The sequence below is a fragment of the Miscanthus floridulus genome, chromosome 11 (genome assembly GCF_019320115.1).
Source record: "Miscanthus floridulus cultivar M001 chromosome 11, ASM1932011v1, whole genome shotgun sequence".
NCBI lineage: Eukaryota > Viridiplantae > Streptophyta > Magnoliopsida > Poales > Poaceae > Miscanthus > Miscanthus floridulus.
Genome location: NC_089590.1, coordinates 61,322,853 through 61,338,457, shown reverse-complemented (window position 1 = coordinate 61,338,457; position 15,605 = coordinate 61,322,853). Strand labels below are relative to the sequence as shown.

The following is a 15,605-nucleotide window of genomic DNA, read 5'->3' as shown; positions in this document are numbered from 1 at the left end:
AAGAAACTATCTTTGTTAGTACCTGTGAGGCTCCTTGGATACCAAGCAGGGCACCACCTAGCTGAGACATACTGATCTCGTCCTGTGGCCAATTGTCCCACTGGTTGTGCTGTCTGCGGAAGCTCGGGGGGTCATCGTCGTCGTCATCATCATCCTCGGTTGTAGGGTCCTTCCCAGCGCTATGATGTGGTGGTGTACGCACCACGGAAGTGGCACCTATCATCGGCTGAGAAGAGCCGGCTGGTGTCCTCAAAGAGGCTGAAGACGTGCCACCCGACCACGCCGGGAGTGGCGGTTCCTCATAAGGAGTGTCCATATAGCTCAGCTTCTGAGCTAGCTTCCTGCAGCTCTTCTTCACCTTCTGCATAAATAGATGTTAAAGTTAGTGCATTTCCCAAACACATATACATGAAAGAAACATTTTTGGAATGGACAAGTTTATGTTTACCTCCACAAAAGCCGTGAGAACGCCTGGCCCCTGCCCTCTAGACTCGTGAAGCCGAAACACTGCTTCGTTGGATAGCCTTGACAATTGTGTCGCCTGGGTACAGAAACACGGTTGGACAGTTTTAGTACACATACTTAATACCAAAAGGATAACAAATTATACCATTCAAGTATCTTACCATGTATCTTTGAAGCGGGGTTCTCTATAACTGTGTGTCCTCCCTAGTGGTAACGTCGTACATATCTTCGATGACATCTTTCTCCAAGTCCTCGTCAATGGCCTCCTCAGTTTACAGGGGTTTGATGTGTGTCCTCGTAGACCTGTGAAGCCACCGTAGGTACTCATCAAAGGTGTGCTGGTCATGTGGAGGACCCGCATGGACCAGATGTCGTACCCTGTTCTGCCACAAATGGATGTGCGCGCTGTGTGTCACGCGCCAATCCTTGGTCTTGTACCTCTTCTTGTGGTCATACCTGCAACAAAATGATGTTAGTTGTACCACACACACCTCTGAATTATAGCTTTGTTATTAATCGATAACACACCCGTGCAATCCTTGGTTGGTGGAGTAAAGCGGTGGTGGGCAGCCTATCATTTTTCCAAACTGTCTGTAGACCCTGATGGGCAAGTGAATCTCGACCATATGAAAGAAAATAAGAGGGACATCACAGCGATACTCGTCTGACTCATCCCTAGTGACAGGACTGAGATAGTACTGGAGCTCCGGAGCATCCCAAGGACACCAATGCACCTGAAATTTTGTAATTGAGTTACGTTGTGATATAGTGTACATCGAACAAGACACAGGTATGATAGTAAAGAGAGCGTAACCTGGTGCTGTGTCAGGACGTCGAGACCGTCCGTGTACCCCCTGTACTTGCGCCTCGCATTCTCTCTAACTAACTCTGATTCCATCTAGATAAACAGAGCTGTAGGGAGTGTATCTTGCCCGTTCCATTGCTGCATTGAACACAATAATGAATTAGCCATTAATAAACTCATCATATGTAACCATATCGAAGAATATAATGAACTAAAGTACTTACCGGTAAACCAGTACTAAGTGGCCTCCCAACCGGCCATCATTCCCAACACCAAACCTGGAGTAGGTACGAGCAACCTCCAAGGTTCGCATACCCTAAGGTGCGACGGCAGGCAACGCATAGCTGTCGATACGTCTATGCCAGGACTGCACTGCTCCAACTGTACGTCGCTATGTTCTCCCACGACTGGCATAGTATGTCAAGGAAGATCCATCTGATGGTGTTGCTTGAGGCGTCTAGGAAGAGGAAAGCACCAAGAAAGTGCCAGAGCCACACTCGAGCGAACATGTTGATCTGAGCCTCCTCAGCCTATGGGTCTAAGTAATCAAAGCACTCCGTGATCCAGGACGACGAAACACCAGAAGTTTTTATGAAATTTACCAAAGAAAATGAGACCCGATGGCTGCAGGAAAGCAATGCAAGTATTAAATAGGCTTCAATTTCTCACTTATTTTTCTTGGAAGCCTCATCGTCTAGTAGAAGAAAGCCAGTAAACTGAGCCACCAGCTTCCTCCAGTGATCGTTGTCAACTATCCCTATCACTGGAAGTCCCCCCAACCGAAGGCCAAAAATAGCCTTCACGTCCTGCATGGTCAAGGTCATCTCGCAACAAGGTAGGTGGAACATGTGGGTCTCAGGCATCCACTTGTTATAAGAATAGAACGACTGTTAGTTGCCTCAAATTTGTTACAAGAAAGTTTACGTACAAAGAATGCACTTGCACCGGTCCACAACTATAGTAAGTAGTGCTGGACCAAGGGGCGGAAGACCATGGTTGACAACACGGACAAGCTCGAGGAAGCCGGTACGCCGTATGTACGGCGCATAACACTCGTCCCACTGGTACGCCCTGGTGTGCGTGCGGGGTCTCAAAGTAGGCAAGGCCACCTTTGCGTCGTTGTCACTCAAGATGTGTGCTCGGTGCTGGTCGTCGTACTCCACCTCAAGAATGGAGTACAACGGGTGCTGCGTGGGAGGGGCCATCCTGTTACAAATTGATAAACAAAGCGTTAGAGTATTCAAATTAACAAAATTCAAATTAACATTATGTAGCATTGCAAAATTTGAACTACTTGTTATGCAATATGAAAGCACAAGTATATATTCAAAGTAAAATTAACAGAATATCACGCACTAGTAACATAAACAACTTCACTAGGAATATAAGCATTTGACGAAACATCATAAAGTCATCAAAATCGACGTATCACGCACTAGTAAGTACCGACATTTGTAAACTAGTATCTATACTCAAAATCCCTAACTAAATAACTAACTATAAACTAAATATCCTAAATCACTAACTATCATAAATCAATAACTATCCTAAATCACAAACAAATTCACTAACCTAACTATTCTAAATCACTAACTATCCTAAATCACTAACTATCATAAATCAATAACAATCATAAAACCCTAACTATCCTATATTACTTATTATCCTAAATCACTAATTATCCTAAAATAATAATAATCAAAATAACATGAAATTGAGAGGGTGGTACCTTAGGAGCGGGCGGCCTTGACGCGCCGGCGTTCATGGCGCGGGGCGCGGGCGCTGCATGGCAGGAGTGGCCGGGCGCGGCCTACGCGGGCGCGGGTGGGTGCGGCCGCATGCGGGCGCTGGTGGCGGGCGCTGCGCGGCGATGGGCGGGCAGGCAGGGGTGCGTGCGGGTGGGGGGCTCGCTCGCGATATTTATTGGGCCCAGCCGCGCCATACTCCGTGGCGCGGCACTGCCGCGGCAAGATCTGTGGCGCGGCAGAGCCCTGCCACATCAACGATCGCGATTCCGGTCGCCGCCACGTCAGCTCTTTACCGCGTCACCATACATGGCGTGGCATAGGCATTTGGCCTCGCCAAGGCAATAGGCGTGGCCAAAAGTGTTAGTTTTAAAAAAACCCCGACCGTGTTAGATTTAAAATTAGTTTTCAAAAAGTGTTAAAATTAAAAAAAATCACCACAAATAGATAAGTGCACCTTGGTTGAAGCCTAGGCATGTACATCTGGACCTGTGCCCACCAATCAGCTAGTAGAGAGTGCAAGGATAGGTTTGAAAGGTCTTTAGATACAGTTAGCAGAAAGATGACACTAGTTGTAGAGGTCATGTATAGGTGGACAAATACTGTCCTAGTGCCAGCAGATAGGAACTACGCGCGTGTGAGCCACAAATTTGCTGCATATGCACCATGGTTTGATGGATGCATAGGTGCTATAGATGGCACACACATAAAGGTTGAGGTTAACTGTGAAGCAAAGGCTGATTTCTACAATAGGAAAGGGGAAACAATAATTAATGTTTGTGCCATCATGGATATGGATGGCCGTTTCACATATGTGGGGGCCGGGAAGGCGGGGGCATGCCATGACATGGCGGTGTTGAAAGACTGTCAGGACGATGATTCGTTCCCACATCCCCCAGTAGGTTCGTGGTGCCTTGATGTTCACATTTTGTAATTGTTTGTTTGTAGTAGATGTATTGAAGCATACATCCACCATTTGCTATGACAACTGATGGCTGTATATTGTCTGCTTACACAATTTGCAATTTGATCTCTCGCTGTTTTCATCGCTTGTAGGCCGGTACTACCTGGCGGACGCGGGTTACAGGGAGATGCCAGGTCACATGACCCCCTATAGAAACACAAGGTATCACATAAATGATTTTAGGGGCATAGATTTCCAGCAGTTGCAGAGGGAGGAGAAATTCAACTACATTCATGCGAAGTTGCGAAATGTAATTGGAAGAAGATTTGGGGTGTTGAAAGAACGGTGGCAGATTCTGGATGGGGTGCTGTACTGCTGTAGGATGAAGCAGGCTATGATAATCATTTCATGCTTTGCTTTAGATAATTTTTTGTGGATGCGTAAGTACGGCGCAGATCCACCCTCGTATGAGGTGCTGGAGTGGGTTAAGCTAAATCGGGGAACCCCTATCTCTGGAGTTAGGGAGTTAATATCTATGGTTTTGTGGAGTGATGCCTGATTTAGGTCAAGGCTGTTGTTTTAGAAACTAGTAGCTGTAAGTACAATTCCATGGAAGTCTTGTCGTGTGCATGTGTGAGGTTTTGTGGGACTGTGTTCTTTTCAAAAATGGTTTATGGGACTATCCTATTATATTCATTGGTGTATGGGGAATTGTAGTGATAGAACTACAAGTGCCAAGTTCTATAGTGTAATTGAGCAGACAAGCCCACAGAAAGTGTGCACTCAGATTGGTCTTTGTGTATCTGATGGTGCCCATTCTGTCAGGTTAGCTTAGTTTATAAATTATTCTAAGTCCTGTCGTAGTATCTATGAATTTTATTTTCCATGAAATGTTTTATTGAACTATCATGCAGCAACCGAATTGAATCTGTTGTTGAGAGACAAAATCATGGTTCTGATCTTTTCTATAATGCTTGTGAGATGGTTGTTGTCTGGATACAGATTCAACTACGAGAAAACAAGACAAAAGAGCTCATTTTGAATTATGCTAATCAGGTTGGGATACTTTGTTTTGTTTGACCAGTTTTTTTATGACTTGGAATTGTGCAGAATGTGCCAGCATTTCTTATTCTAATGTGCATTGCAGCTCTGTGATCGTCTCCCTAGCCCCAATGGTGAATCAACTGTTGATTGCGATCATATCTCAAAGATGCCAAATCTTGCATTCAACATAGCAAACAAGACTTTCACCTTAACACCAGAGCATGTAACTCCCTAGTTATATTTTATTAAGTGTTTGAATTAGTAGCGAAGCTGGGGGAAACCATCATCTCATTTTCAAAGTTCAGTTCATTTATCGGATGTTCTTTGGTGCAAACATACTTGTTCTAGTTCTCTTGAATGACTGATTGCCTTTGTGCTGCAGTACATAGTGAAACAAGAGCAAGCAAGACAAACCATTTGCATCAGCGGGTTTAAGGCATATCATGTACCACCTCCTCGTGGTCTTCTCTGGTAAGCTGAACATATATGTACATAAGTGACAGTAATCCACACTCTAAAGTATGTGGTTGCCTTAATAAGAATGAAGCATGCAATCTGACCTCTGTCTTGTAAACATTTAGGAGACTGGGTGATGTTTTCATGGGTGCTTACCACACTGTTTTTTAGTTCGACATGCATTCTGACCTCTGGCATTGGGTACCTTCTGCTCACATACTGCGTGGAGAAGAGAGGCCCTGTGTTCACTGCTGCCTTCAGCCCGCTCGCTTAGATCTTCGTTGCCGGCATCAACCTCTTCATCCTCCATGAACATCTCTACCTTGGAAGGCGAGGTCACAATCACAACACCATGCTGCTCATCTCATCGACGATCTGCTTCCTAACTGCAGCCTAATTATTTTCACTAAAGACTGAACATGGTGCTGTTCCTCACTGAACATTCTCCCTACCTAATTGTTGCTTTGTGTTCTTCATCTTGCAGCGTGCTAGGATCAGTGCTGGTTATTCTCGGACTCTACCTTGTGCTGTGGGGCAAGAAAGAGGAAGCTGCTGCTGAGGCGGCGGCGAAGCCAGTTCAGGTGGCCGAGGTAGAACAACAGGAGAAAGTGTGATTCTTTTTATTACTCATCATTCATCAGTATGACAGAGCAGTGGCCATAGCTACAAGAATCCTATGTGAGTGACAGATTGCATATGATCTCCAAGGTCTTACTACTGCTTGTATTCTACTAGGTTATCCATATTTCTCTTCATGTTGTAAATTAACTTATCTGAAGTGTTGAGAAAGAGGTTGCCAAAGTTCAGGCTTCACTATTTCATGATAGTTTGAAACTGTAAAATTCTCAGCATCATCTAGAAATGCATGGTAATTTGAATTTAAAAGTTTAAAATCAGCATGAGCTATACTTTATTGACGTCAATTTTTGAACTTCTACGAACCAGCTGCTGGCCACTGGTGGGAGGCTGGAGACGCTGGAATTGGCTGGCTGGGCTGGCGGTCCAGCCCCAGCACCAGCCCGAACAGGACGAAAGACAGGACGCTCCTGCCTCCTGGGCCTGCCAGCGCCCGGGAACCGTGAGCCCGTGACCCCAGCGGGCCCAACCAGTCAACCGCAAGACGAGAGTCGAAAGGCGTGCGCACTACCCCGAGAAACGTGCGACAGGAACCTCCCCCTCCCCGGCCTTGGCGGCCTCCGCGGTTCCCCCAGTCCGCACTCCGCCTCCTTCACTGCCGCCCGCGCCCCGACACGCCTGAAAAACCCCACCTCTCCCCCTCCGCTCCGCTTCTCTCGCCCTCCACTTCCCACGACCCACGCCGCCTCCCATTCCAGTTCAGTTCCAGCGTGGACACGACGCCGGCGCGGAGACCCGCGCCTCCAAGCACTAGCCCCCCGTTGTTCTTCCGCGCCGGCGCCATGCACCGGGTGCTCGTGAGCTCGCTCGTGGCCGCCACGCCGCGGTGGCTCCCGCTCGCCGACTCCATCCTCCGGCGCCACCGCCCGCGTTGCTCCCCTCTTCCCATGCTGTGAGCTTCGTTGTCTCCCTATGACCCTATCTCTGGGGCTGGTGCCGTGGTTTTTCCTTCTTCCTTTGCAGGGTTTTCACGTGATCTACTGTTCTTAGTAGTTTCTAACGTTATTGGGCCTTCTCTTCTTTCTCCACCATTGATCTGCTATTTTTTCCTTTTCTTTTAAGTATTTATGCATACGCCTAAAAACGCCTAGGCCCGCCTAGCCTCTGGGCTATGGGTCACCGCGTAGGGAGCGCCTAGCGCCTTTTTGAACTTTGGGTTTTATTATCGACCACGAGTCAGTCTAGTGGCTAGCAAATTTTCCTTCAGTGTGCTATAGGAGCTGCAAATTTTTGTTGACCTGGCAATAAATTGTCAACTACAAATTATTGTACTTATTTTTGGTTAATAAGAATTGACATAGTTTTGTTCGACCAGCCATGCTTAGAAGATGCCAGGCTTGAGCTGTGCCATTTATACTAAATACATTTTCCAGATGACATGTCCCTTTCTTACAATATTTTCTGCTTACAAACCTTGATTTTACTTGTGTATAGGACTGTGTTGTAAAGGAAAGTTCAAGTGCAATGGATTTAGTAGGACTCTTTCCTTACTGGCTTGATGTTAATCAAGGAAATGCGATATTGAATGATGTCCACATGCACTCTTTATTTGTTCTTACTGGCCCAAATGGTGGTGGTAAATCTAGTATGTTGCGATCAGTCTGAGCAGCTGCACTACTTGGAATATGTGGCCTGATGGTACCTTCAACTTCAGCTGTAATCCCACATTTTGATTCCATTATGCTGCATATGAAAGCCTATGATAGCCCAGCCGACGGGAAAAGTTCATTTCAGGTGCTGATTTTGTAGTTTTACATTTCTTCTGTCCAATTTGTGCCATTGATATGTTATATTTTCAAATGGATGTCGATGCTGTTCACATTGCAACATCTTAGTTATTTCCATGAATGGAATTTGAAGTTTTGAACTGCTGAAATTTTGTTAATGTTTATCTCAACAACGCAGGAGAGCTGCATGTTATTTCATTAAGAGAAATAATATACAAAGGGAAGGCAAAAAACCAACCCCTCTGAAACACACACCAGGGTTTTAGGTGAACAAATGTGCCCCTTCACAAACAAAAAATGACCAGGAAAAGCCTAAGACCTCCAATGATCCAAGACCAGGAATTTTTGTTAATTTGTGGTGTTGCTGTTGTAAACTAATTAGGTTGGTTATTTTTGGTGCTTTATAGTTGTCCAACCTTATTGCCTTTTCCACCAATTGGGTACACTCATTCTCCAACACATTCGTTAACTATTTCATGCTTTTTTTTAACTTGAACTGCGCTTATCTCTGTTCTTATATTTTGTGACTTGGATGAAATAACTAATTATGCCGTATTAACCATTTGGCTCCCACTTTACATACGATTGATTATTTATTTCTTGATTCTTGATCATTGTTTTTATTTGTGGCTTCTACTGTTCTAACATAAACCGTGGAGTAAATATTTTGTTTTGATTTCCTGTTGCAGGTTGAAATGTCGGAGATACGTGCTTTAGTCAGCCGAGCTACTGCTAGGAGTCTTGTTCTGATTGATGAAATATGTAGGCGCACAGAAACTGCAAAAGGAACCTGTATAGCTGGTAGCATCATTGAAAGACTTGATAACGTTGGCTGCCTAGGCATCATATCAACTCACCTGCATGGGATTTTTGACCTGCCTCTCTCACTCAGCAACACTGATTTCAAAGCTATGGGAACTGAAGTGGTCGATGGGTGCATTCATCCAACATGGAGACTGATGGATGGCATCTGTAGAGAAAGCCTTGCTTTTCAAACAGCCAGGAGGGACGGCATGCCTGACTTGATAATCAGAAGGGCTGAGGAGCTATATTTGACTATGAGTACGAATAACAAGCAGACAGCATCAATGGTCCACAACGAGTCTCCTAATGGCAGCCCCACTGTAAATGGCTTGGTTGAGAAGCCTGGATCTCTGAAAAACAGACTAGAAATTCTGCCTGGTACCTTTGAGCCACTGCAGAGGGAAGTTGAGAGTGCTGTTACTATGATATGCAAGAAAAAACTGTTGGATCTTTACAATAAAAGTAGCATCCCAGAACTGGTTGAGGTGTTCTGCGTTGCTGTAGGTGCTAGAGAGCAACCACCACCTTCCACTGTTGGCAGGTCTAGCATCTATGTGATTATCAGAAGCGACAACAAGCTTTATGTTGGACAGGTAAATTGTCGATCATATTTTTCTGCGTTATTCAGTATCTCAGATGTTACTCTGTGGGGCCCATAAAATGTTGACATTGACAGAGATCCTTTTCTGCCTGCAGACGGATGATCTTCTGGGGCGCCTTCATGCCCACAGATCGAAGGAAGGCATGCAGGGCGCCTTCATGCCCATACATCTTGGTTCCTGGCAAGAGCGGTGCCTGCCAGCTGGAAACCCTTCTCATAAATCAGCTTCCTTCGAGGGGCTTCAAGCTCATCAACAAGGCAGCCGGAAAGCATAGGAACTTCGGTATATCTCGGATCTCTGGAGAGGCAATCGCCACCCAACTAAACTAATCAGCTGAAGATCTAATTTAGCTAGTCGACGCTAGTGAGTCTCTTTTGCTTTTGGCGACTCAATAGGAGGCAGGAGCTAACTGACACCATGCCGCCCCAATTTTGTTGAATTGATAGCGGTGCTAGCCTTGTGCATAGTAGGGGCATCTTTCTCTTGTCTAAGGATGTACTACAGTGCAAATGATTAGCAATGCAATGACATTCGCTGTGCAACAGACCTTGAGCAGTTGATTCGTTTGTTCAATCAGTGCTTTTTTGCTCCCAGTGACGTGATAGCCTCCTGATCACTTCACGTAGTAGCTGGGCGCCCCTTTCTAGGTCAAAACAAAACATTGGCCCTGGATTAGATTCCATGGCATGCTTTGGGTGCTCTATGAAAATGGGGGCAGGTGCACCCTATGGCCTAGTTTAGATCCATGTGTATCTACCGATCCACATGTGTTGGAGTGGAAGAATGGAATGTAATGGAATTTAGTTCAGTTCTATTCCAATCCACTTAACACATGTGGATTGCGATGAATACATGCGCATCCAAACAAGGCCTTCGTGTTTTCAGTGATACTCCAAATATTTTACAAGAAAGCTGCGTCTTTTAGCTTGAATGTCCTGTGCTCATGATTCTCAACTTGCATCATTAGATTCCATGGAGACAGAACTATCATAGATCCCTGTGACATGAGCGGGTTATCCCAACTCTTCCCCTAGTGGCTACTGCCGCCCCACATATCGCTCAACAGGCCAACATAATGTGAAAGGTGAAGGGCGACGCCGATGCTGCTATCAGCTGCCGTTTGAAGTGCCCATCGCAGCAATGTCCGTTTGTATTTTTGTTTGGTTGCTTGTAACCCAATTGCCGTTTCCATTTATTTTTTCTGGACGAGCTACTGGTATCCAGTTGAGTACGTACTGTACGTAAGTATCTCTCGGCTTTGTGCGCGCCGAGTCCCCGACAACGTCGGCCTCGGCAGGTCCGCATCCGATGCGGGCGACAGATTCACGTCGTCATAACATGCACGGGCGCGGGGCATGGGAATGAGCGCGATGCCGCCCGGCGCGCGCCCCGGCGAGTGGCAGTTTGTCACGACGGCGACGGGCCGGAGCCGTACGCACTAATCTTTGTATGGAACCGTGCGCCGCGCATCGTTGCCCCAGTTACTCGTGTCGTGTTACATGATGGGCTGGGCTCGTCGTGCATGCCCGGCTGGCTTGGCTGGGTCACGCGGCGAGTGCAACGCTTCAACCAACTCTCGCAACCTCCGGGGCACGGCCGGACCGCTACCGTGCTAGTACGCTGCTAGCTCTGCTGGTCACTGCTCGGCTGTATTTGGACTTTGGAGCGCCGGAACCGGAAGCGGGAGCATCATGTTCCACCAGCTGGATCAGCGATTCAGCACAGGGGCAGCGCGTCCCGGGAGGCGGGGTCTCAAGGTCTGGACTGGACGTCTGGACCCTACCGGCTACCGTTGCTTGTTGGCAGATGTCAAGGGAAGGGTATACTGTACGTGTACGATGGCATGCTGACGCATCTCCGGTGCATCGTGCGTAGACCTGTTGCAATTCATTTTTTTTTTCAGTAGGCCGGACAGGACAACCCACCTTTTCGTTTCTGTGCCTTATAAGTCGGCTGATGCTGTTTTGTTGTGAGAGAAAAACACTGATACGCGATCAGGGTGAACGAGGAAAAGTCCAATCGCTTTGACAATGTTCGATGTTTTGCCTCGGAAACTGGGTAGCACGCGACCATAGGCTACTACGGCAGGAATATCGGTCTCCTGGTAGGAGTACGTAGAGCAGAATGGAAAGAGGAGGGATAAAAAATTAACTGTTCAAACTGGGGATCATCGGCGTAGAGCCGTTAGATCCGTTTCAAAGCCAGCGTGTCCCGGGTTTATTAGCGAGTACCGTAGGGCGTTCCGGCCCTAGCTTCCCGCCGGTTCTCAAATCTGAACTGAATACGTACTGTATGCGTTCTCCGGCCATTCGTGTCAACAGAAGAGGTGACGATGGCAGTATATATGGCACGATGCAAAACGCATCAGACTCCGCTCGATCGTAGTACACCGCAGCAGGAGGAGATCGGAACGGAGGGACACCAACTCCTCACACGCGCGCGGGAAAGCGCCTCCCTCCTGCTGCCTGCAGCCGTTAGCCGCCGCCCGCCAGCCATCCGGCCCCGCCCAGTTCGAGGTGGACTGGAGAGGGCATGCAACCGCCAGGGGAATCTTACACTGCACCGCTGCCCGCTGCAGCGCAGCGGTGCAGCGCGTCGTCTTGTCGTCTCGCCGGCTCGGCTCGGCGTCCCTGCTGGTACGTAGTGCAGGTGCAGGCGTGCAGCGGAGCCAGCAGGCAGGCCCCCGCGGGATGCGAATGGGATCATGGGAACCTTGCGGGGGGCGGGCGCTCGGGCGGGTCCTCTCTTCAGGTTCAGTAGGGACACCGCACGCCCCGGGCCGATGCCTCATGCCTGTTCCATCTTCCATGTACCGCGACGCGATGCAACGCGCCAAAGCGTGCCTCGCTGTAGGTTCCATCCCTCATCCCATACCCCCGGGCGCAGGGCCGCAGGTAGGCAGGTCCCTCCAGTCCAGTCTCTTCCATCAGATTCAGATCAGCTCGCGCGCGGCCGCAGCTGCCGTTAGTTACAGACCGGTTACTCCCCCGCGTGTCTCCGGAGCGGAGCCTACTGTCCGCTGACCCGATCGACCAGCCGCTCGCGGCGCGGGCAATGACATGATCGAGTGACACGGCATATCTGGTGTGGCTGATGAGGCCGTCGTCGTCTCGGTCGATTGGCGATCGATATCACTCGCTACCTTTTTTTTTTTGCATTAGTTGCGGGGCTCACCAGGCTGGAGATCATCACGAGACCGACCAGGAGGGCAGGAGGCAGAGAGTCACCCAAGGCCCGGGCAAGCTTCCGTCCATTCCATGGCCGGCCTGGGTTCTGTTCTGTCTACGACAAATCACGATCGCGCGCTCTTCGGCCTGCTGCCTGCCTGCTAGCCGCAACCGCAAGAAGAGGATTGGAGGATTTGTAGCCTTGCATCGGAGGGCCACGAGATCGAACGCAACACAACAAAAACCAGAGTCGCTCCACCTAACGCCATCGATCGCGTCGCTTGATTGGATGGGTCATTCTATTTGCGCACCCCCCCCCCCCCCCACTCCCCCCAAACCCTGCTGCTTCTCGTCCGCATAACCAGAACCATCACGTCCGGATTTTGCTCCAACAAACAAACGCGTGTGCACGGTGGCGAACCGCTTTCCTTATCGCACATTTCGGCAATCCGTACGCGCGTCTGAAAATTTACATGTTTGGCTTACTCCGTTTCCTTTCCTAGTTTATATTGCTTTGAAACCTGCACGTTATTTTGATGTGTAACCTTAGGGCGTGTATATTAGAGATAAATAGAGCTAGAGATCATGCTTACGATCCATTTGGCATATGGCTCCACATCTTTGCTTCTTGCTACAGTATGCGGAGAAGCCAGAAGCGGTAAAACCCTTCACCAGCTCTTCATTTTGAAAAAGAAGAGAAACAACTACTCTCTTTGTCACATAAAGCATGCAATTTTCGTATAAGTATTTATGCTATCAAATAAATATCATTAGATAAAGTACGAAATGTATTTTCACAATAAATTGATTTAGAGCTATAAATGTGAATATTATTCACTAGAAACTTGGTCAACGCGAACCACTTTAGCTAGCACGCAACCCATAATTACATTCTTTTTAGAACAAAAGTAGTATTTATTTTACACGAAGAAGTTAGAGCTAAAGTTAGCCTGAGTTCCATTAAATGGGATCTTAAATGGACGATGAGAACTAAATAAATGGGTAGGTGATGAGTCCAATTCTCTTTTTGTCTTTTTATCCTAGCTTTATATAACCAAATAATTTCTTCATCTAATTTAAAACAGCATCTATATATCACCACATAACTAGGATATGGTACCCTCTAGATTCTCGTGCTTAAACAAAGAAGACCTCACTACTGGAAACGCGTGCTTTGCTGAGGGCCTGAGGATTTGCCGAGGGCCAAATCTCGGGCACTCGGCAAAGACACTCTTTGCCGAGGGCCAGCCACAGGAGTCCTCGGCAAAGAACGGCCCTCGGCAAAGAGGCCTTTGCCGAGGGTATGGCCTTCGGCAAAGACAGGCCCACGGCAAATCAAATCTTTGCCGAGGGCCGCGGCCCTCGGCAAATTAGGCCCGTTGGGTCACGGCGGCCATTTCCCGTCAAACTTTACCGAGGGCCACCCGTTAGGCCCTCGGCAAAGGTTTTTTTTTCTGTGCAACCAGGTTATTCGGCAATTTTTTTTAAGTCTTTGCCGAGGGCCCTAGACCAGGCCCTCGGCAAAGATTTTTTTAAAACCAGTTTTTCGGCCAATTTTTTTTTTATAAATCGCCTTTGCCGGGGCCCGAGGCTAGGCCCTCGGCAAAGAAGCCCTTTGCCGAGGGCCAGGATAGGCCCTCGGCAAAGATTTTTTATTTATTTTTTTTTAAATTCTTTGCCGAGGGCCACAGGCCAGGCCCTCGGCAAAGAGCCCTTGGCAATTTTTTTTTGGTTTTTTTAGCCCAGTTTTTTTGTGGTGCTACAATACATTGTTTTGAACTCAATTTTAAAATTTAGGCCAATTTTGATTTTGTTTTGTATATTTCCTTAATTTATTTTGATTCTTTGATTTTTTTTGAATATGTCAAATTTGAACTGCAGGTGCATGGAATATTGCAATGTAGTGTTTCGAAAAATGTTATTCATGTTAATTGGTGCATGTTGAGTCCCTATCCACGACCTCGCATCAAATTTTCACGCATCTTGTTCGCGTAACATGACGACCGACTTGCCGAAAAAGTGTTTTAAAATTATATAAAATCCATACGAAGTCCGAAAATCACGAAACTTGGCGAGATGTCATGTTATCGCATGTGTAGGCTGTGGTAAAAAATTGAGAAGGCTTCGAGCGAGTTGCGACGTCGGATGCTGGGTTTTAGGCATCCGACGTCGCAACTCGCTCGAAGCCTTCTCAATTTTTTACCACAGCCTACACATGCGATAACATGACATCTCGCCAAGTTTCGTGATTTTCGGACTTCGTATGGATTTTATATAATTTTAAAACACTTTTCTGGTTTCAGGCATCCGACGTCGCAACTCGCTCGAAGCCTTCTCAATTTTTTACCACAGCCTACACATGCGATAACATGACATCTCGCCAAGTTTCATGATTTTTGGACTTCGTATGGATTTTATATAATTTTAAAACACTTTTTCGGCAAGTCGGTCGTCATGTTACGCGAACAAGATTCGTGAAAATTTGATGCGAGGTCGTGGATAGGGACTCAACATGCACCAATTAACATGAATAATATTTTTCGAAACACTACATTGCAATATTCCATGCACCTGCAGTTCAAATTTGACATATTCGAAAAAAATCAAAGAATCAAAATAAATTAAGGAAATATACAAAACAAAATCAAAATTGGCCTAAATTTTAAAATTGAGTTCAAAACAATGTATTGTAGCACCACAAAAAAACTGGGCTAAAAAACCAAAAAAAATTGCCGAGGGCTTGGTCCGTGGCCCTCGGCAAAGATTTTTTTAAAAAAAATAAAAAATCTTTGCCGAGGGCCGTGGATCTGGGTCCTCGGCAAAGAATTAAAAAAAATCTTTGCCGAGGGCCGTGGATCTGGGCCCTCGGCAAAGGACCGAACCCTAAATCGGGCCGCAGCCCAAATTCCCGATCGGAAATTGTGAAAAAAACGCTCGACCATCTCCCTCCCCACGCGCCCGCTCGCGGCCGGCCCCCGCGCGTCCACCACCGCCGCCGCGCACCTTGCCGCGCGCGCCTGCTGCTGCGCGCGCCGACTGGCCCGAGCCCGGCCGCCCCGCGCGCCCCACCTTCGCGCGCGATTCCCGGCCGCCCCGCGCCTCCACCGCCGCCGCTAGCCCCGCCGTCGTGCGCCCGCGCTGCGCGCCCGGCCGCCCCGAGCCCGACAGGCCCCGGTCGCCCCGCGCCTCCACCATCGCCGCCGCGCGCCCGCTGCGCGCCTGGCCACCCCGCTCGCTCCACCGTCCCCGC

The 15,605-nt window shown here is 47.8% G+C and overlaps 1 protein-coding gene across 2 annotated transcripts; it reads left to right on the top strand.

Moving 5' to 3' along the window:
- Window positions 1-6,659: 6,659 nt before the first annotated feature.
- On the top strand, window positions 6,660-9,805 carry LOC136494447 (DNA mismatch repair protein MSH1, mitochondrial-like). 2 transcript variants are annotated; one of them, XM_066490613.1, is made up of 4 exons: window positions 6,660-6,947; window positions 7,490-7,789; window positions 8,472-9,179; window positions 9,283-9,805. In XM_066490613.1, the coding sequence occupies exons 2-4, from the start codon at window positions 7,691-7,693 to the stop codon at window positions 9,460-9,462; spliced, it is 987 nt and encodes a 328-aa protein (XP_066346710.1). In that variant the 5' UTR covers window positions 6,660-6,947; window positions 7,490-7,690; the 3' UTR covers window positions 9,463-9,805. The 2 variants fall into 2 exon arrangements, with proteins under 2 accessions (XP_066346710.1, XP_066346711.1); XM_066490614.1 differs by lacking the exon at window positions 7,490-7,789.
- Window positions 9,806-15,605: the final 5,800 nt, after the last annotated feature.

Bases quoted from the DNA above. Each gene is read 5' to 3' on its own strand.
- LOC136494447 (XM_066490613.1), top strand. From the start codon at position 7,691: ATGGTACCTTCAACTTCAGCTGTAATCCCACATTTTGATTCCATTATG. The intron at 7,790-8,471 runs GTGCTGATTTTG...TTCCTGTTGCAG, and splicing joins ACGGGAAAAGTTCATTTCAG to GTTGAAATGTCGGAGATACG. The intron at 9,180-9,282 runs GTAAATTGTCGA...TTCTGCCTGCAG, and splicing joins ACAAGCTTTATGTTGGACAG to ACGGATGATCTTCTGGGGCG.